The sequence below is a fragment of the Phoca vitulina genome, unplaced genomic scaffold (assembly GCF_004348235.1).
Source record: "Phoca vitulina isolate PV1807 unplaced genomic scaffold, GSC_HSeal_1.0 scaffold51, whole genome shotgun sequence".
In the NCBI taxonomy this organism is placed as follows: Eukaryota; Metazoa; Chordata; class Mammalia; order Carnivora; family Phocidae; genus Phoca; species Phoca vitulina.
In genome coordinates, this window is record NW_022589754.1 from 581,672 (window position 1) to 604,361 (window position 22,690).

Sequence of the window (22,690 nt, forward strand, 5' to 3'; positions counted from 1 at the left end):
CAGAAAAGCAGTCAATCACTCTTGTCTCCCTGGTTTCCATCTGAACTCTGTGTTCACCCAGACTGTGAACTAGCATTTTTATCTCAGGGCTGTGACCCCATTTTTTCAGTGTCTAAACTTGACAGACTCCTGCAGCGGACCCATGCTGTTCTACCCAGGTTAGGGAGGGGGTTCTCCGAGCGCTTCTGCCTTTTCTTGGTCCCCTGCTTGGAGAGCAGTCGCCAGACCGTGCAGCTGTTCACAGTTTATGGCAACAGGGAGCAGAAAGCTGGTGCCTAGACTTGCTGTTTGCAGCCAGCTTCCCTGCTCCAATGCATGGGAACTTACCTACCCTCAGGCACCTCTGTTCTTTTTGTGACACCAGGGATCCTAAGACCACACTGTCCCACATATATTCTGCCCCACTTTACCTCCTGAGCACCTTCGGATCAGTCTTCTGAAAGTTCCAATTTTGCGCTCCACTGCTTATAGCGCTTTTAAGTAGCAGGCTTATGGAGGCTCCCTCCCCCTGCGGTTTATCTTCCGATATATCGCCTTGGATTCCCGTCTCCACACCTCCTATCTTGCAAAAAGTGGTCGCTTTTCTATTCATAGAATTGCAGCAATTCTTTTCTCAGATCTCTGGTTAATTTTGCAGGTGTTCAGAATGATCTGATAACTATCTGAATTCCAGGGATCAGACGAAATTAGGGTCCCTTATTCCTCTACCATCTTAACTCTGCCCTCTGCTGCTTCTTAGGGTTAATTATAGCCTGAATAACTTTAACATTTCTTGTCCGATATGAGGAACTGAATCATGGCTTACCATTTCTCTTCCTAGAACTCACATATATGTACATTATGCTTAGCAGTACTGAGTAAATAATAAATAAAAATAAATTAAATATAATAAATAAAAATTTAAAAAACCCTACATCCAGTTTTGTTTCTACAGTCACATTTTCTAACTTAAAAAAACAAACTTTCTCAAAAACATTTTACCCACTAGTAAATGAAAAATAAAAGGTTTTAAAGCACTATATCTTAAGGTGTCATGATACTGAAAAGAAAAAAAAAATTTTAACAAGTTTTTTATTTAGTTTTCAGTTCTTGTATTTAATGTTATAAGAATCAATTTCCAGCTTGACTTTATAGTAAATTTAGGAAGAATACTGTTATAGAGGAAAAAGTATTGGCCCAAGAGTCTACAGAATTCCTTGCAATTAATTCTTTGACCTTGAACAAGTTTCATAATTTGTTAGGTCTTGGTTTCTATTAGAAAATGGGGGGGGGTAGTCTAAAGAGTTTAGAAAAGATCCCATACAAGTTGAACACCCTCAATGGTCCAGATTTTGCATGTATGTAGAAAAACACCTGTCCTGTGTACATGTTGATAAAACATATGACAGTTTAAGCAAACTGGATTTTTCTTTAAAGCTCTCTCCAACTTCAGCTTTCTCACTTTTTTCTGTGATAAAATTATTTTGCTAATCTTTAATATGTCTTAATTTATAAATGCAAAGCCAGCAATATAGACAAATACACTGGCTTTGGTTTTTTTAGTCTCAGTACTGAGGCTTACATCAGGAAGTTTAACTGAAGAGAAAAGCTTGAATTTATTATTTATACTTAGTCCTGTTCCAGAAAAAAAAAGGAAGTTCATGTTTGTTTGGTTTTTTCACTTTCTTACTTAAAGTTTGGCTTCTTTTTTCCTCCTTTTTGTCTTATGTTTTGGGCCTGTTCATAGACTTTCAGGAATAATTTGTAACTTGGATATTAAAAGTCTTTAATAGGGTATTTTCCTGCTTTTGCCCTAATTGAGAGTCATGGTATCAGAACTGGTGGCAAGTTGTTCTGCTCTTGGTAATTAGCTTGTCTGTCTCCTGAAACAGAACTAGTCTAATATCACAGAAGGCTTTAAACCACCCTTTCCCTTTCTCTTAATTTTTTTAAATTTTCAAGTCAGAAAAAAAAAGGAGTATATGCCATGTATTTAAGTATCCAAACCTTTTCCCGGCTCATTTATTTTCCTCTTTCAAAGCTCCCTGGTTATAAGCAAATATTTTTAGCTTACAATGTTACATAATAATTCTCTTCCCTTACACAACTTTTACTTCTAAATCTCTTTTAAGAGTTTTGTCTTTTTTCCTGAACCTTTTGAATAAAATTTATCTTGAACACAATAGAACAGGTTTTAAGAATTTACAGAATTGTTTCTTCACAGAAAAATTTCATTATTTCCCAGGTCAAACACCAAAAACTGAAAATGATGAATACTTTCAAATGGTATAAGAATTCCACCTATTAAGGGAGGATAGTATGGAATTTGACAGCATTCATACTTTAAAAAAAAAAAGCATCTTCAGAAGAATTAGTCTCAATTAGGATTCCTGAGAGAACATTTTTTACTATTCTGTCTGAATGCTCATGTATCTGGGTTAGCTTAGCTATGTTATAGATTTCTCATATTTATACTAATAGTGTTGAGCTGTTAATGATCATCTATGTGCTGATTGTAGAAATCAAAAAGTAAAATAGTATTTAGGAAGAGTAAATTCTAAATACTGTATAAATTTGTTATTTAATTATTAAGCAGGTTTCATTGTTATCAGTTTTCCCTTAAAACAATTACTTAAGTAGACAAATACATCTAGACTGGTCTCATTATATAAATGACAGGCATATAATTAGTATGTCCAGCTGAGTGGAACCAAATGCCTTCACTTGGCTTAAAATTTGAGACTGTAATGACAAAATTATGAACTAAACTCATTGCTCTTCTTATTGGAAGAATCACTGGAAGACAAATGTTGGTAAGCACTGTTACTAATGCAGTTGCACCTGAGTAAATCAAACATAATCAAAATACATACCAGTGAGACTTTGTGGGTTACACTCATTCCTCAAAGGTAATAAAATGAAATTTATAGAAAGTAAATGATGTGAAGTATTGTGATTTATTTAGTTTTTTTAACAAAGAAATGCATTTTAAAGATATTCATGAGCAAATTAGCTTGTTTGTAAGACATACTACAAAATTATGGCTTTAGAGAAAAGATGGGAATTCTTTAGTAAAATTTAAGTCTTTTTTACTTTTAAATACTGGGTTTAATTAATGTCTAAATCTAGTGTACTCCATTCTTCATTAGCCATAGTAATCAATATGTAAAGATTTATTTTCCTTTTAAGGATGTTACTGATTTCAAAGGTATTTTTCCCAGTTAAGTAACTGGGAAGATAAAAGAATTTAAACTTGCTCAGGTACTCTTTTAGCTAATGAAGGTTTTATGTTATTCTTTCTGAGAATATTCTCACTTCTTGACTAATCCTCATACTCAGTTTATCTTTATCTCTTTTCAGTATCAACTGATCAAATTCACCTATTCTTGAATCAGCACCAACTTCTACTTTCTTTCCATTAAGAACAGGTAGAATTTTGTAACTTTTTATGGTGTAATTCAAGGTTGACAAATACTATGGTACTTTACGTTAAATACTATTCAGTTACTGTGTTGCATTCAGTAAAGTATAATACATAAAATTCATTTTGTAGTTTTTGTTAAAGAAAATATCCTGTTTAGGAGATTGTAGGCATTGTTTAATAAGATAATATAATTCTCAAAATATTTTTAATTTTTCAGCAATTTTTTTGTATTATGATTAGTCAGAATTTTAATTCATAAAAACAAATTTATTTGACAAAAATATACCAAATAAATACAAATTTCTTATTCAGAGTAGAAAATATAAAAATCATGTATTCAAGTGTAATACTAAAATCAATTTAATCTTTAGACATTAACAAAGGACGTGATCAATTGTTAAGCAATTTTAATTTTTCTTTTTACAGATCACATATTTTAGACTTTTTATTCTTTATCCTATGCTATGCAAATGCACTGTAGTTTTAAGTATATGACCAAAAATGTGCTTAAGACATTAAAATACGTTAAGTTTACTTTCACCTTTTAGTCTCTTTAATTTAATGACTTTTCATGGATATCATATTGCCTTATCTTTGACTTGATTTTGAATTTGTAAAACTGTAAGTGTACAACTGAAGTTTACTTTCATATAGTATAGAAATAGTATATACGAAAGGTACTTCCAAGGCAGCCAAACAGTTCACTTAACCAGGAAGATGCATTCTAACAATACACTGTTATATGGTAGTTGAGAACATAGGCTGGGTTCAAATACTAACTCTTTTACATAATAGCTGAATGACCTTAGGCAAGTTGCTTAATCTCTCTGTACCTCAGCTTCCCCATCTATAAAATAGGGATAATGATAGTATTTATACCTCAGGACTGTTATAAGGATCAGATTCATGTGAACAGTGTATGGCACTTATAAAACTCAAGAAATATGTTTTCACTTAAAAAATTTTTTTGAATATAGGTGACACACAATGTTACATTAGTTTCAGGTGTACAACAAAGCAGTTCAACTTCCATATACATTATGCTGTGCTCCCCACAAATGTAGCTACCCTCTCTTCCCATACAGTGCTGCTACAACATCATTGACCATATTCGCTATGCTATACCTTTTATTCCCATGACTTGTTTATTCCATAACTGGAAGCCTGTATCTCCCACTTCCCTTCATCCATTTTGTCCATCACATCACCTTACTCCCCTTACCACTGACAACCATTAGTTTGATCTCTATTTATAAGTCTGATTCTGTTTTTTCCTTGTTTATTCATTCGTTTTTTTTTCATTAGACTCCAGATAAGAGTGAAATCATATGGTATTTGTCTTTCTCAGTCTGATTTATTTCAATTAGAATAACATTTTATAGGTCAGTCCATGTTGTTGCAAATAGCAAAATCTCATCCATTTTATGGCTGTGTAATATTTCATTATATATAAACATATAAAACATGTATTATATAATTATATATAATATGTGTAATTTACTAAAGATATTAGTAATTTATTACCAAATACTAATATATAACTAAATATATAGTATGTAGTATATATTAATAAAATTCATGATACAATTTTTTTTTCCTTTTTTGTGTTTGTTTCAAGTTTTTATGTAAATTCTAGTTAGTTAAGGTATAGTGTAACATTAGTGTCAGGAGTAGAATTTTAGTGATTCATCACTTAAAAATAATACCCTGTGCTCATCACAACAGGTGCAGTCCTTAATATCCATCACCCATTTAGCCCATCACCTGCCCACCTCCTCTCCATCAACCCTCAGTTTGTTCTCTAGAGTTAAGAGTCTCTTATGGTTTGCCTCCCCCTCTTTTATTTTTTGTCCCCTTCTCCTATGTTCATCTGTTTGTTTCTTAAATTCCATCTATGAGTGAAATCATATGCTATTTGTTTCTCTGACTTTTTTCTCTACCATAATACACTCTAGCTCCATCAACGGCATTGCAAATGGTAAGATTTTATTCATTTTATTCTTTTTGATTGGGTGGGTAGTATTCCACACACACCATCTTCTTTATCCATTCATCAGTTGATGGACATTTGGGCTCTTCCCATAGTTTGGCTATTGTTGGTAATGCTGCTATAAACATTGGGTGCATGTCCTCCTTTAAATCAGTATTTTTGTATCCTTTGGGCAAATACCTAGTAGTGCAATTGCTGGGTCATTAGGGTAGTTCTATTTTTAACTTTTGAGGAACCTCCATACTGTTTTCCAGAGTGGCTGCACAAGTTTGCATTCCCACTAACAATGTAAGAGTTCCCCTTTCTCTGCATCATTGCCAACATCTGTTAATTCCTCTGTTGTTAGTTTTAGCCATTCTGGTAGGTATAAGATGTTATCTCATCCTGGTTTTGATTTGTATTTCCCTGATGATGAGTGATGTTGAGCATCTTTTCATGTCTATTAGTCCCAATAGTTCATTTTTGCTTTTGTTTCCCTTGCCTCCAGAGATGTGTCTAGTAAGAAGTTGCTATGGCTGAGGAGAAAGAGGATTCTGCATGTGTTCTCCTCTAAGATTTTAATGGTTTCCTGTCTCATATTTAGGTCTTTCATCCGTTTTTGAGTTTATTCTTGTGTAAGAAAGTGGTCCAGTTTCATTCTTTTTCATGTGGTTGTCCAATTCTCCCAACACCATTTGCTGAAAAGACTCTCTTTTTCCCATTGCATTTCCTGCTTTGTTGAAGATTAGTTGGGTCCATTTCTGGGTTCTCTCTTCTGTTCCATTGATCTGGGTCTCTGTTTTTGTGCCAGTTCCGTATTGTTTTGATGACTACAGGTTTGTAACATAGCTTGAAGTGCGGAATTGTGATGCCTCTAGCTTTGCTTTTCTTTTCCAGGATTGCTTTGGCTATTAGGGGTCTTTTGTGGTTCCATACGAATTTGAGGATTATTTGTTCTAGCTCTGTGAAAAATGCTGTAGGTATTTTGATATGACTTGCATTAAATATGTAGATTGCTTTGGGTAGCATGGACATTTTAACAATATTTATTCTTCCTATGAGTATGGAATGTTTTTCCATTTCTTTGTGTCATCTTCAGGTTCTTTCTTCAGTGTTTTATAGTTTTCAGAGTACAGATCTTTTATGTTTATTCCTAGGTATTTTATGGGTTTGGGTGCAATTATAAATGGGACTGATTCCTTGATTTCTCTTTCTGCTTCATTATTGGTGTATAGAAACGCAACAGGTTTCTCAACATTGGTTTTATATCCTGTGAATTGCTTGAATTTGTGTATCAGTTCTAGCAATTTTTTGGTGGAGTCTTCCGGGTTTTCTATATAGAGTATCGTGTCATCTGCAAATAGTGAAAGTTTGACTTCTTCCTTACCAATTTGGATGCCTTCTACTTCTTTTTGTTGTCTGATTGCTGTGTCTAGGACTTCCATTACTGTGTTAAATAATGGTGGTTAGAGTGGACATCCCCATCTTGTTCCTGACCTTAGAGGAAAATCTCAGTTTTTCCCCATTGAGGATGATATTAGCTGTGTTTTTTTTATATATGGACTTTATTATGTTGAGGTATGTTCCCTCTATCCATATTTTGTTAAGGGTTTTTATCAAGAATGGATGTTGTACATTGTCAAATGTTTTTTCTGCATCTATTGAAAAGATCGTATGGTTCTTATCTTTTATTAATGTGGTTTGCCACATTAATTGATTTACAAATATTGAACCACCCTTGCAGCCCAGGAATAAATCCCACTTGATTGTGGTGAATGTTGCTTTTAATGTACTGTTGGGTTCAATTTGCTAGTATCTTGTTGAGAATTTTTGCATCCATGTTCATGAAGGATATTAGCCTGTAGTTCTATTTTTTAGTGGAGTCTTTGTCTTGTTTTGGAATCAGACAAACTAGATTTTATTTTGGAAAGTGCTGTCCTCATGGAATGAGTTTGGATATTTTCCTTCCATTGCTGTGTTTTGGAATATTTTGAGAAGAATAGGTAGTTATTAACCCTTCTTTAAATGTTTGGTAAAAGTCCCCTGGGAAGCCATCTGGACCTGCAGTTTTGTTTGTTGGCAGATTTTTGATTACTGATTGAATTATTTGCTGGTTATGGTCTGTTCAAATTTTATATTTCTTCCTGTTTCAGTTTTTGTAGTTTCTGTTTCTAGGAATTTACCCACTTCTTCCAGGTTGTCCAATTTGTTGGCATATAGTTTTTCATAATATTCTCTTATAATTATATTTCTGTGGTGTCAGTTGTGATTTCTCCTCTCTCATTTGTCATTTATTTGGTTCCTTTCTCTTTTCTTTTTGATAAGTCTGGCTGGGGTTTATCAATTTTATTAATTCTTTCAAAGAACCAGCTGCTGGTTCCATTAATCTGTTTTACCGGTTATTTTAATTTCTGTATCATTTATTTCTGCTTTAATCTTTATTATTTCCTTTCTTCTGCTAGCTTTTGGCTTCGTTCATGGTTCTTATTCTAGCTGCTTTAGGTGTAAGATTAGGTTGTGTATTTGAGATTTTTCTTGTTTCTTGAGGTAGGCCTGTATTGCTGTATACTTCCCTCTTATGAGCACTTTTGCTGCATCCCAAAGGTTTTGAACCATTGTGTTTTCATTTTCATTTGTTTCCATGGTTTTTTCTTCTTCTTTGATTTCCCTGGTGGCCCATTTGTTAGTAGCATGTTGTTTAAAATCCATGTATTTGTGGTCTTTCCAAATTTTTCTTGTGGTTGACTTCAGTTTTCATAGAATAGGTATGATCTGTCTTTTTGTACTTGTTGAGGCTTGATTTTTTTTTTATATAATGTGTGATCTATTCTGGAGAATGTCCCCTGTGCACTTGAAAAGAATGTGCATTCTGCTGCTTTAAGTTGGATATCTGTTAAGTCCATCTGATCCAGTGTGTCATTTAAAGCCATTGTTTCCTTGTTGATTTTCTGCTTAAGTGATCTGTCCATTGCTATAAGTGGGATGTTTAAGTCGCCTACTATTGTATTATTATCATTTACTGCCTTTTAGTTTGTTATTAATTGTTCTATAATATTTGGGTGTTCCCATGTTGGGGGCGTAAGTTTAATTGTTTGATCTTCTTGGATAGTCCCCTTTATTATGATATAGTGCCCTTCTTCATCTCTTCTTAAGGCATTTGGTTTAAAATCTAGTTTGTCTGATACAAGTATTGTTACTCCATCTTTCTTTTGACTTTCATTTGCATGAGAAATATTTCTCCGTCCCCTCACTTTCAATCTGCAGGTATTTTTAGGTCTAAAATGAGTCTCTTATAGGCAGCATATAGATGGGTATTGTTTTTTTAATCCATTCTTATACCCTATGTCTTTTGATTGGAGTGTTTAGTCCATTTTCATTCAGAGTAATTATTGATAGATATGAATTTTATTACTGCTATTTTATTACTTGTTTTGTCATTTTCTGGAGATTTTCTCTGTTCCTTTTTAGTCTTTGTCACTTTTTCCTTCCCAAAGAGTCCCCTTTAATATTTTTTTCAGGACTGGTTTAGTGGTCACAAACTCCTTTAGTTTTTGTTTGTCTGAGAAGCTCTTTATCTCTCCTATTCTGAATGATAGCTTTGCTGGATAGAGTATTTTTTGCTGCAGATTTTTCCCATTCAGGAAGTTGAATATATTATGCCACTCCTTTCTGGCTTGCCAATTTTCTGGAATGATCTGCAGCTAGCCTTTTAGGTCTTCCCTTGTAAGTTAGGGACTTGTCTTACTGTTTTTAGGATTTTTTCTTTAATACTATATTTTGCAAATTTTACTACAATATGTCTTAGTGTTGGCCTGCTTTTGTTGATTTTAGTGAGAGTTCTGTGTGCCTCCTGGATTTGGATGTCTGTTTCGTTCCCTAGATTAGGGAAGTTTTTATCTATTATTTCCTCAAATAAACCTTCTGCCCCCTTTTCTCTCTTTTTTTGTTGGATTCTTACTATACGAATGTCACTACATTTGATGGAATCACTGAGTTCCCTGTCTGTTCTCGTGCTCAATAATTCTTCTTTCTCTGTTTTGTTCACCTTCATTTTTTGCCATTATTCTGTTTTCTATATCACTCATTCATTCCTCTGCTTCCTCTATCCTTGTTGTCATTACATCCAGTCTTTTTAGAATCTCAGTTTTAAAAAAAAAAAATCTTACTTACTGCATTTTTCATTTCTGACTTTTTATTAATGCCTTTATCTCTGTGGTAAGGGCCTCCCTGAAGTCTTCTATTCTTTTCTCAAGCCTGGTGGGTATCATTATGATTATTGCTTTAAAATCTCCAGGCATTTTACTTATATCTATTTTTTTTAATTTTATTTTATAGTGTTATGTCACCATACAATACATCATTAGTTTTTGATGTAGTGATCCACGATTCATTGTTTTCATATAACACCCAGTGCTCCATGCAGTATGTGCCCTCATTAATACCCATAATCGGGCTAGCCCATCCCCCCACCCCCCTCCCCTCTAAAACCCTCAGTTTGTTTCTCGGAGTCCATTGTCTCTCATGGTTCATCTACCCCTCTGATTTCCCCACCTTCATTTTTCCCTTCCTTCTCCCGATGCCCTCCGTGCTATTCCTTATGCTCCACAAATAAGTGAAAACGTATGATAATTGACTTTCCCTGCTTGACTTATTTCACTTAGCATAATCTCCTCCAGTCCCATCCATGTTGATGTAAAAGTTGGATATTCATCTTTTCTGATGGCTGAGTAATATTCCATTGTATATGTGGACCACATCTTCTTTATCCATTCATCTGTTGAAGGGCATCTTGGCTCTTTCCACAGTTTGGCTATTGTGGACATTGCTGCTATGAACATTGGGGTGCATGTGGCTCTTGTTTTCACTACATCTGTGTCTCTGGGGTAAATACCCAGGAGTGCAATTGCTGGGTCATAGGGTAGCTCTATTGTTAATTTTCTGAGGAACCTCCACACTGTTTTCCAAAGTGGCTGTACCAACTTGCATTCCCACCAACAGTGTAAGAGGGTGAATAGGGATAGAGTGTATCTCCTTTCTCCACAACCTCTTCAACATTTCTTGTTTCTTGCCTTGTCAATTTTTGCCATTCTAACTGGTGTAAGGTGGTATCTCATTGTGGTTTTGATTTGAATTTCCCTGATGGCTAATGATGATGAACATTTGTTCATGTGTCTGTTAGCCATTTGTATGTCATCTTTGGAGAAGTTTTTGTTCATGTCTCCTGCCCATTTTTTGACTTGATTATTTGTTTTTTGGGTGTTGAGTTTGATAATTCTTAATAGATCTTGGATACCAGCCCTTTATCTGTAGTGTCATTTGCAAATATCTTCTCCCATTTTGTGGCTTACCTCTTTGTTTTGTTTCCTTTGCTGTGCAGAAGCTTTTTATCTTGATGAAGTCCCAAAAGTTCATTTTTGCTTTTGTTTCACTAGCCTTTGGAGATGTATCATGAAAGAAGTTGCTGTGGCCGATGTCAAAGAGGTTACTGCCTGTGTTCTGCTCTAGGATTTTGATGGATTCCTGTCTCACATTGAGGTCTTTCATCCATTTTCAGTTTATCTTTGTGTATGGTGTTAGAGAATGGTCGAATTTCATTCTTCTGCATGTGGCTGTCCAATTTTCCCAGCACCATTTTTTGAAGAGACTGTCTTTTTTCCATTGCATGTTTTTTCCTGCTTTGTCAAAGATTATTTGACCATAGAGTTGAGGGTCCATATCTGGGTTCTCTATTCTGTTCCATTGGTCTATATGTCTCTTTTTCTGCCAGTACCATGCAGTCTTGGTGATCACTGCTTTGTAATACAGCTTGAAATGGGGCAGTGTGATGCCCCCAGCTTTGTTTTTCTTTTTCAACATTTCCTTGGTGATTCTGGGTCTTTTCTGATTCCATACAAATTTTAGCACTGTTTCTTCCAGCATGTTGAAAAATGTCATTGGAATTTTGATCGGGATGGCTTTGAAGGTATAGATTGCTCTGGGTAGCATAGACATTTTAACAACGATTATTCTTCCAATCCATGAGCATGGAATGTTTTCTAATCTTTTTGTGTCTTCAATTTTTTCATGAGTATTCTGTAGTTCCTAGAGTATAGATCCTTTACGGCTTTGGTTCGGTATATTCCGAGGTAGGTTACGGTTTTTGGTGCTATTGTAAATGGAATCATTTCTCTAATCTCTCTTTCTACAGTTGCTTTGCTGGTGTGTAAGAAAGCAACTGATTTCTGTGCATTGATTTTGTATCCTGCCACATTACTGAATTGCTGTATGAGTTCTAGTAATTTGGGGGTGGAGTCTTTTGGGTGTTCCACATAAAGTATCATGTCATCTTTGAAAAGAGAGTTTGACTTCTTCTTTGCCAATTTGAATACCTTTTATTTCTTTTTGTTGTCTCATTGCTGTTGCTAGGACTTCTAGTACTATGTTGAAGAATAGTGGCGAGAGTGGGCATCCTTGATGTGTTCCTGATCTTAAGGGAAAGGCTCTCTGCTTTTCCCCATTGAGGATGATATTCGCTGTGAGTTTTTCATAGATGGATTTTATGAACTTGAGGAATGTTCCCTCTATCCCTATACTCTGAAGAGTTTTCATCAGGAAAGGATGTTGTATTTTGTCAAATGCTTTTTCTGCATCAGTTGAGAGGACCATATGGTTCTTCTCTCTTCTCTTATTAATGTGTTCTGTCACATTCATTGATTTGCAAATGTTGAACCACGCTTGCATGCCGGGGATAAATCCCACTTGGTCGTGGTGGATGTTCCTTTTAATGTATTGTTGGATCCTATTAGCTAGGATTTTGTTGAGGATTTTGGAATCCATATTCATCAGGGATATCAGTCTGAAATTCTCCTTTTTGATGGGGTCTTTGCCTGGTTTGGGGATTAAGGTAATGCTGGCATCATAGACTGAGTCTGGAAGATTTCCTTCCGTTTCTGTTTTTTTTAAAAACAGCGTCAGGAGAATAGGTATTATTTCTTCTTTGAATGTTTGGTAGAATTCCCCGGGGAATCCATCAGGCCCTGGACTCTTGTTTTTGGGGAGGTTTTTGATCACTGCTTCAATCTCCTTACTGATTATTGGCCTCTTCAGTTTGTCAATTTCTTCCTGTTTCGGGCTTCAGAGTTTATAGGTTTCCAAGAAGGCATCCATTTCATCCAGATTGCTCAGTTTATTGGCATTTAGTTGTTGATAATAATTTCTAATTGTTTCTATTTCCTTGGTGTTAGTCGTGATCTCTCTTCCCTTTCATTCATAATTTTATTAATTTGGTTCCTTTCTCTTTTCTTTTGGATAAGTCTGGCCAGTGGTTTATCGATCTTATTAATTCTTTCAAAGAACCAACTACTACTTTCGTTGATCTGGTCTACTGTGTTTCTGGTTTCTAATTCATTGATCTCTGCTGTAATCTCAGTTATTTCTCTTCTAATGCATGGCTTAGGCATCGTTTGTTGCTTTTTCTCTAGTTCTTTAAGGTGTAGAGTTAGTTGGTGAATTCGGGATTTTTCTATTTTTTTGAGTGAGGCTTGGATGGCTATGTATTTCCCCCTTAGGGCTTCCTTTGCAGTATCCCATAGGTTTTGAACCGATGTGTTTTCATTCTCATTGGTTTCCATGAATTGTTTAAGTTCTTTGATTTCCTGGTTGACCCAAACATTTCTTGAGCAGAGTGGTCTAAACTTCCAAATGTTTGAATTTCTTCCAAATTTTTTCTTGTGATTGAGTTCGTTTTAAAGCATTATGGTCTGAGAATATGCAGGGAATAATCTCGATCTTTTGGTATCATTTGAGACCTGATTTGTGACCCAGTATGTGGTCTTTTGTGGAGAAACTTCAATGTGTGCTCGATAAGAGTGAGTATTCTGTTGTTTTAGGGTGGAATGTTCTGCATATATCTGTGAGGTCCATCTGGTCCAGTGTGTCATTCAAAGCTCTTGTTTCTTTGTTGATTTTCTGCTTAGATGATCTGTCCATTGCTGAGAGTGGCGTATTGAGGTCTCCTACAATTAAAGTATTGTTATTAATATGACTCTTTATTTTGGTTTACAGTTGGCTTATGTAGATGGCTGCTCCTATGTTGGGGGTGTAGATATTTACAGTTGTTAGATCTTGTTGGATAGACCCTTTAAGAATGATATAGTGTCCTTCTGTGTCTCTTATTACAGACTTTAGTTTGAAATCTAATTTGTCTGATATAAGAATTGCTACCCCAGCTTTCTTTTGAGGTCCGTTGGCATGGAAGATGGATCTCCATCCCTTCACTTTCAGTCTGGATGTATCTTTAGGTTCAAAATGAGTCTCTTGTAGACAGCATATGGATGGGTCCTGTCTTTTTATCCAATCTGCAACCCTGTGCCGTTTTATGGGAGCATTTAGGCCATTCACGTTGAGAGTGATTATTGGAAGATATGAATTAATTGTCATCATGTTGCCTGTGAAGACCTTGTTTTTATAGATTGTCCCTGTAAATTTCTTTTTTTTATAAATATTTTATTTATTTGACAGAGAGAGACACAGCGAAAGAGGGAACAGAAGCAGGGGGAGTGGGAGAGGGAGAAGCAGGCTTCCTGCGTAGCAGGGAGCCCCATGTGGGCTCAAACCCAGGACCCTGGGACCATGACCTGAGCTGAAGGCAGATGCTTAATGACTGAGCCACCCAGGTGCCCCAGTTTCTTTTCTGTATCATTCTTCGGGTCTTTCTCCTTTTATAGAACCCCCCTTAATATTTCTTGCAAGGGCATCAGAGTGGTCACATATTCTTTCAGTTTCTCCCGGTCTTGGAAGCTCTGCATCTCTCCATCCATTCTAAATGACAACCTTGCCGGATAAAGTGTTCTTGGCTGCATGTTCTTCTCATTTAGTACCCTGAATATGTCTTGCCAGGCCTTTCTGGCTTGCCAGGTCTCTGTGGATAGTTCTGACGTTATTCTGATGTTCCTCCCTCTGTACATAAGGAATCTCTTCCCCCTAACTGCCCTTAAGATGGTTTCCTTGGTTCTGTGATTTGCAAGTTTTATTATTACATTAAGCCGGGGTGTTGGCTTGTTTTCCTTGATCTTGGGAGGGGTCCTCTCTGCCTCTAGGACACAAATGTTTGTTTCATTCCCCAGATTAGGGAAGTTCTCAGCTACAATTTGCTCAAATATATCTTCTAGTCCTCTCTCTGTCTCCACCCCCTCAGGGATCCCAGTGATTCTGACATTGGAACCTTTCATGGTGTCACTTATTTCTCTGATTCTCTTTTCATGGATTCTGAGTTGTTTTTCCCCGGCCTCCTCTTTTCCCTTTTTGTCTATTAGTTGGTCTTCTAGGTCACGAATTGCCTCTTCTGCTTCACTTACCCTAGCTTTTAGATTATTTAGATTAGATTGGATCTCACTGATAGCATTTTTAAGTTCTACCAGTTCAGCTGTCATTTCTGCCCTTAGAGACTCTCTGTTGCCATTAATTGATTTCTCCATTCCAGCGATTGTCTTTACAACTGCTAGCCTGAATTCCGTCTCCGACATCTTGGTTATATCTGCATCCATTTGTAAATCTGCAGCATAAGTCATAGTCTCTGAGTCTTTCCTATTTTGGGGGTTCCTCCTCCTAGGAATTCTGTTCAGAGGTGGTTGAGGGAATGTATAGCGTCCAAATTATTGACGAGAACCCAAGCAAAATGCACCTGTTTTCTAGGGACCTTAGGGTTGCTGGCCTCTTGTTTTCCCAGCCTGTCTTTGGGAGAGGGGCCTGCCGCACTGTTACTCAGGCAACCCTGTTTGGGCAGAGTTGCCCTGCCCCCCTGTGGTGGGGGATGGGCTCAGTGCAAACCAATTTTTTGGGGCTTTTGTTCTCTGGAGAGTCAGAGCAGAAGAGACCGTTTCCAGCCCTCTGCCTCAGAGCAGAGAGATCACAGTCTGTTCTTCAGTGAGCTCTCAAGGCCACGCTATCTCCGTTTCTGTCTGTGCTGCTATAAACTGCAGCGTCTTGGGTTGTGCGCCCCTCCGCAGTGTTCCCAGTCCTCACCTCCAGGTCGAGGCACGTCTCTGCCCTTTGTGCTTCTAAATCCACCAGCTGCCCCCAGTTCACACGCGCAGCCCCTCCACTCCAGCTTCAGTCCCTGGGTCGCCCTAAAGTCCTTTCCCTGTTGCTACCGGTCTGCAAGTCTGTGCCCCGTCCGCAGCCCAGGATGCTGTCGCTCACTCGTGGTGTAGGATCCCGAGGGCTTGGCTCCCTTCCTCTTCCGTTTATCTTCGGATATCTGCCCGCAGAATCATGGCTCCCCTCTTCCTACCTCGAAACCAGCCACCTGCAATATTCTGTTTGTAGAGTTCCAGATCTATCTTCTTACATCTCAAGCTGATTTCTTGTGTGTTCACAGTGTTCTGGTGGATATCCAGCTCGATTCTGGGGGCCAGTTGGAATAGGGACCCCTACTCCTCCACCATCTTTTCCCCGCCTCTCGAACCTTTGGCCAGTGCTCCTGTGTCCTTGTGACACAACCCCGGAAATCTTTTTTTTAAAGATTTTATTTATTTATCAGAGAGACAGCACAAGCATGGGGAGTAGCGGCAGAGGGAGAATCAGGCTCCCCACTTACATCTGTTTAAATTACATTCCTGGCTGTGAACTTTTCTTGTTCTTTCTTTTGAGATGAATTCTTCCGTCTTGGTGTTTTATGTAAGTCTCTGTCTTCTTCTCTGTTTTAGGAAAGTCTGTTATGTTTCCTTCTCCAGAGAGTAATGGCTTTATGAAGGTGTCATATAGTGTCCAGGGCCTGGCAAGTGTATCTGGTCTGTGCTGTGTGCACACTGCTGCTGTGTTTCCACTGTTCTCTCCTTCAAGCAAGCCTCTGCAGAGGCTCTCTTTGCCTGCAGTGGGGATTGTTTGGATCTTGGCCAGTGTGTAGGGAGTTTTAACTAGGCATACTCTGGTCTACTTGTTAAATGAGACCTGGTGCTACTTTCACTAGAACTGAAGCCTTGCTGAACTCTCTGGTCAGTATACGTTGTGTGTGTGGGGGTTTCTATTGTTTTTCTGGGGCAGGGGCCTGTTGCACTGGGACTTATGCACAGTTGCAGGAGAAAAGTAGTTCCTGCAGAGTGCAGGGTGGGTAGGACTTGGTGGAGGAGGGAAATGGCACCAGCCAGCCATCCTTTGTCCATGGAGAGTGGTCTCTGTGCTGCTGTTCTCAGGGAAGCACTCCCAGAAGAGGGAATAATTTCTTCTTGTGTGTTGCAAGCGTTTTTCAGATACATGTTTTCATGCTGCCTCTGCATTGCTTGCCTGCCTGGAGCAGTGCAGTGCACTTTGGGCTCTATCCCAGCCAAGCCTGCTAACTTTTTTTTTTTAAATGGTGCAGGACGGGCGCTTTATTTTTATTTATTTTTTTATTTTATTTTACTATGTTATGTTAATCACCATACAGTACATCATTAGTTTTTGATGTAGTATTCCATGATTCATTGTTTGCATATAACACCCAATGCTCCATTCAATATGTGCCCTCTTTAATACCCATCACCAGGCTAACCCATACCCCCACCCCCCTCCCCTATAGAACCCTCAGTTTGTTTCTCAGCATCCATAGTCTCTCATGGTTCGTCTCCCCCTCCGATTCCCCCCCTTCATTTTTCCCTTCCTACTTTTTTTCTTTTTAATATATAATGTATTATTTGTTTCAGAGTACAGGTGTATGACTCGTCAGTCTTACAGAATTCCCAGCGCTCAGCATAGCACATTCCCTCCCCATTGTCTATCACCCAGCCACCCCATCCCTCCCACCCCCCAAATGTAGTGATCCGAAGGGGTATGTGCACCCCAATGTTTATAGCAGCAATGTCCTCAATAGCCAAACTATGGAAAGAGCCAAGATGTCCATCAACAGATGAATGGATAAAGAAGATGTGGTCTATATATACAATGGAATATTACACAGCCATCAAATAAACCAAAATCTTGCCATTTGCAACGACATAGATGGAACTAGAGGGTATTATGTTAAGCGAAATAAGTCAGTCAGAGAAAGACATGTATCATATGATCTCACTGATATGAGGAATTCTTAATCTCAGGAAACAAACTAAGGGTTGCTGGAGTGGTGGGGAGTGGTAGGGATGGCGTTGCTGGGTGATAGACATTGGGGAGAGTATGTGCTATGGTGAGCGCTGTCCAAAATCTATAAAGAACTTAAACTCCACACCCAAAGAACAAATAATCCAATCAAGAAATGGGCAGAAGACATGAACAGACATTTTTCCAAAGACATCCAAATGGTGAACAGACACTTGAAAAAGTGCTCAACATCGCTCGGCATCAGGGAAATCCGATTCAAAACCTCAATGAGATACCACCTCACACCAGTCAGAATGGCTAAAATTAACAAGTCATGAAACAACAGATGTTGGCGAGGGTGCGGAGAAAGGGGAACCCTCCTACACTGTTGGTGGGAATGCAAGGTGGTGCAGCCACTCTGGAAAACAGTATGGAGGTTCTTCAAAAAGTTGAAAATAGAGCTACCGTAGGACCCAGCAATTGCACTACTGGGTATTTACCCCAAGCCTGCTAACTTTTAAAACTCCAAACTTTAGGGAAGTGCTGTGGCGGGGACCTGCACTGGTCTTTTGTGGGAGGGTCTCACTGCATTGGGACAGATGCAGTTTTGAACAAGCAGTTTTAGAGAACTAAAATGAAAGCATGGCGGTATTTCTAGTTTCGTGCTGAGTGATGTCAGACTTGTGAATTTCAGATATCTTTGTTTCAGTGGTACTGATTGTGACTAGCACTCTGTTCCCCAGACTTCTTCAAGTGTTACTGTTTTATTCTATGAATTAAAGGTTATATTGCACTAAGGCTTCTTTTTTTTTTTTTTTTTTTAAAGATTTTATTTATTTTTTTGACAGACAGCACAAGTAGGCAGAGAGGCAGGCAGAGGGAGAGGGAGAAGCAGGCTCCCCGCAGAGCAGGGAGCCCGATGTGGGACTCGATCCCAGGACCCCGGGATCATGACCTGAGCCGAAGGCAGCCGATTAACCAACTGAGCCACCCAGGCGCCCTGCACTAAGGCTTCTTTAATGCCAATCAAATCTAAGTATCATTGGCAGCAGAGAAATTGTGATAGAGAATACATTTCATCATCTTTAAGACCATTAAGACTTTAAGCAGTTGCTAAATGAAGTAAAAGGAGCATAGTTTATAAAAGTTAGAGCCAAGGTTTAAAAAATTTTGAGTCAGTTATAATATCACATGATGCCAATGGGTAATATTTTCACTTCTGATGTATCTTCTGCAATCTTAGTAATAGTTTTTGATTTGTATTAATAAGTGTAATGCTTTTAGGAAAGCACCTGCCCCATCTGATGTAGTTTGTAGTCATTTTTAGCATTTATTGAGCAAGTTAATTTTGTGGAGAAGAATTAAAGTCACATAATACATTTAAAGTAATTATTGCTAGGTATCTCTATTGCCATTTTGTTCATTGTTTTGTGGTTGTTTTGTAGTTCTTTTCCCTCTCTTGCTTTCTTACTTTCTTCGTGATTGATGAGTTTCTTTAATGTTATGTTTGGCTTTCTTTCTCCTAATTTTTGGTGTATCTATTATAGTTTTTGGGTTTGTGGTTACCATGTGGTTCATATATAACTTCCTAAATAAGTAGTAGTCTATATTACTTTGATCATAACAGGAAAAGCAGGAAGTGTAGGGAGAAAAAAAAAAATAGTTGTTTATACCTTAAATTTTTAGGTCAATTAATAATGTAGCATCTATGGGGTGCCTGGGTGGCTTGGTCGTTAAGCGTCTGCCTTCGGCTCAGGTCATGATCCCAGGGTCCTGGGATCGAGCCCCGCATCAGGCTCCCTGCTCAGCAGGAAGCCTGCTTCTCCCTCTCCCACTCCCCCTGCTTGTGTCCCCTCTCTCGCTGTGTCTCTCTCTGTCAAATAAATAAATAAAATATTTAAAAAAAAAAAAAAAATAATAATGTAGCATCTAATCAGAATCCATGTTCAGACATTACAATTCATGTTATGAATGTTTTAGTATTTCTTTCTAAGAATTGTTTTTTGCTTTTTTATATTATTTTTTATTTTTATTTTGTAAATAAAAGATTTTATTATTTGAGAGAGAGAGAGCATGATTGGGGGGAGGGGCAAAGGAAGAGGGAGAAGCAGACTTCCCACTGAGCAGGGAGCTGGACAAGGGGCTTGATCCCAGGACCCCAGGATCATGACCTGAGCCGAAGGCAGATGCTTAACCAGCTGAGCCACCCAGGCACTCCTCTTTCTAAGAATTGTTATAAAATTCATTAAGTGTAAGGTGATAATCTGACTTGACTACTAGAAATTTTTGGTGGCACTCCCTGAACCAAACTATGATAATATTGCTACAAAACATAAGGATGTAATTACTCCAGTATATATTTCTTTTATATATCCTGTTAAATGGAACCAGTAGTCTACCCTTAAGATATTAAAAATATACTTTTATTTATATTCATGTTCATCTGCTTTTTCTCTAGTACACATTAATTGAATAGGAAGAACTGAAAAATTGAGAACTTTGGCCTGGGTATTGGTATTTTATGAGACAGGACAGTTTCTCTGAAGTTTTATCAGGAATTTCTGCCTTTGTAGTTATATACCCCATTTAATTCAGCAACTACCTAGGGAGTTTAAACTTCCCAGCAAAGTTATATGGCATTTGAAAAATTTTAGTTAATTAGGAATAATTTTGTTGTGAAGGTTATTACACCTTTTGAAATGATTAGTACCATATGTCCTACTATATCCCAGAATCAATAGGAATCATTGTTACAATCATGTAAAAACTATACTCAAATAAAATAGAAACCTTCTTAGAATTTCACTTTTTTTTGGTGGACCTGAAAAAAAAAATACTACAAAATTTGATTTTAGCTCAGATGGTTATTAAGAGTCCTCAATTTATGCTTAGAATGGAATTTTAATAATGAGCATCCACTTCTGACATCAACTTCCATGATAAGCTTTGAACTGTCTTCCTGGGGTTTAAAAAAAAAGTCTACTGGTCTAAACTTTCAGAAAAGAAGTGAGTATACTTTTCTACTGGTTTTTTAGGGTAAAGAATTTCTCAGTACTTATACTGTTCTCTAATATATTCTTTCTGCTATTATTTTATCCTGCCCCAAGCCCTTTCCTGGACCATAAGAATTTCTCCCATTTAGGGATCCCCTTAGTCCTTTCTTTCAGTACACAACTTTTTGTCCTTCCTTTATATTTGTGTGTTGGGGTTTAGCAATGCTAAGTGTATTAGGCTACCGTACTTTACTCCTATGAAGGGCCTTTTTTGTTCATGATATTCTCTAATGCAAACATTCTCCAAGGCCAGGCCCCATGAATCTGTAAATGGAAAAAGGAAGTGATTTGGGATTTCTGAAAATACTATATACTGCTTTAACTTGTGCCATTTTATGGACTTTCAAGTATATGTATCACTCAAACCTAGCCAGCAGTGTTCCCCGAAAAGGTTTCTTAGAAAACCCTATAATGAATAGATATGTTAACTTATCAGTAAAGTTTATATAAATGGATTCTTCCATCTGAAGAATATGAAGTGTGTTCTCTAGGTAAATACTCCATTTCAGTCTTTTTTACATACTTCTACTTTGCTTAGCAGTCCTTTATCCAGCCTCTTTGGGAATGTTATAAGGATAAGTTAAGCTCTTTCTATGAATAAATGGTTTGCTGAGCTTTTCTACTCTGCTAGTTTTACAAAATGAACCACCAACTGCTACTTCCTCTTGGGTTTTAGTGTGCTCTTTATTAGTTAACACATATTTTAGCTATTAACACATATAGCATATTGTTATGGTTTCTACATGTTCCCATCACTAGATTATAAATTCCTTAAAGGCAGGAGCCATGACTTGCTTAGCTCTCTGTTTCCCCTGGCACCAGTTTAGTGCCAAATGTGTGTAATAGGAACTCAAGATATTTTTTTTTTTTAAACAGATTTGGTTCATTTGACTTGTACATCTTCTAAAACAGCAAGAGAAGATTTAGAACCAGTTGTGCAGAAATTGTTTACTCCATATACTGAAACGGAGATAGGTAAGAATAATAATCAGCAATTCATGATGAAAAGGTAATATAACAACTTTACTCCTCTTAGATATCTCGTGAAGGTTTCTGCAACCTGGACTGAAATGTGATGTATTACACGTTTTAGTAGCATGAAGGAGCACATTCTCTTCCTAAAAATGGGAAAATGTTCACTCTGTAATGGTAAAGGAAAAAATATGTTTTACACACAACATGTATAATTAGGTGCAAAAAATATACTTTTATATGCATATATACTCACATGTGTAGAAAAAAGACTGCCTGTAAATCTCTCAGTTTTGGTGGAATTATGGACTTTTATTTTTTTCCTTTTAATTTTCTTCATTTTACAGATATTACACAAAGAGTATACCTTTATCAGAAAAAGTTATCTTCATTTAAAAGAAAGCTGAGATAATATTACAATATTAACTGACAAATGTAGGAATCCCTCCTCTAATAATTGTCCTTTAATGTATAGCTTGCTAGTGATGTGATAAATATTTAGCTCTCAAAATATATGTGCCACTGTGCTACTTATTCATAGTGGAAAAATGTTTTTCAACCACGAAGTTTTAAATTTTTCTCCTCGTATCATAGGGGAGCTCTTGTAGCTATGAATGGAGCAAATTGTAGTGTATTTAGGGTGTAAGTGATCAAAAAGTAGCCTAATGGATATTATTCATTTATATGAAGCGAGGGTGATTTTCATTTTAGGGTTTGCATGTCCACTTGAATCATGACCAGTTTCCTCACTGAGTCATATATCTTTATTTCCTTTGGATGTTATGTTTGTTCAGGCAACCATTTATTTACTCCTACCTGTTGTATTTTCTTTTAGTTCATTTCCTATGTGTCTTATTTGTTTTCTTAATGCAGAGATAGTATGTCATGGGGCATTTATATTTACATAAGAAAACTCTGTTTTAAGAACTAATATCAGTATAATTAGTTTCTTTTTCAGCTATGTGAACAAAATCCTGAAATCTGAAACTTTATTTCACTTTAGTTTGGAATTTAGTTTGTTTCATATTTACATTTTATTCATTGGAAAGTCTCATATATAAGTGTTTGAATTATTGTTAAAAATTTGATTGCGAAGTTTTGATACCTGATAATATTCTTAAACCTAATATGGAATCATGGTTTTATCCTTGGCTTTGATTACCTTGCTTTTCAAAACTGAATTTTTTCCTTGTTTCTGAAATTTTTCATAATTTTTTGTTTTAATTTCATTTTGTGATAGTCCCAATAATACACTAAATTTGA

General features: G+C 37.0%; 1 protein-coding gene across 3 annotated transcripts in view; it reads left to right on the forward strand.

Moving 5' to 3' along the window:
• The window catches only part of CHM (CHM Rab escort protein), a 206,495-nt gene that overhangs the window by 169,075 nt on the left and 14,730 nt on the right, over positions 1–22,690 (forward strand). For 2 of the 3 annotated variants that reach the window (XM_032387917.1, XM_032387918.1), the window contains one exon: positions 21,332–21,430. In XM_032387917.1, the coding sequence (XP_032243808.1) occupies positions 21,332–21,430 (99 nt within the window). Of the gene's footprint in view, positions 1–3,339; positions 3,408–21,331; positions 21,431–22,690 lie in introns of those variants that run through there. The other variant, XM_032387919.1, reaches the window with a different exon arrangement.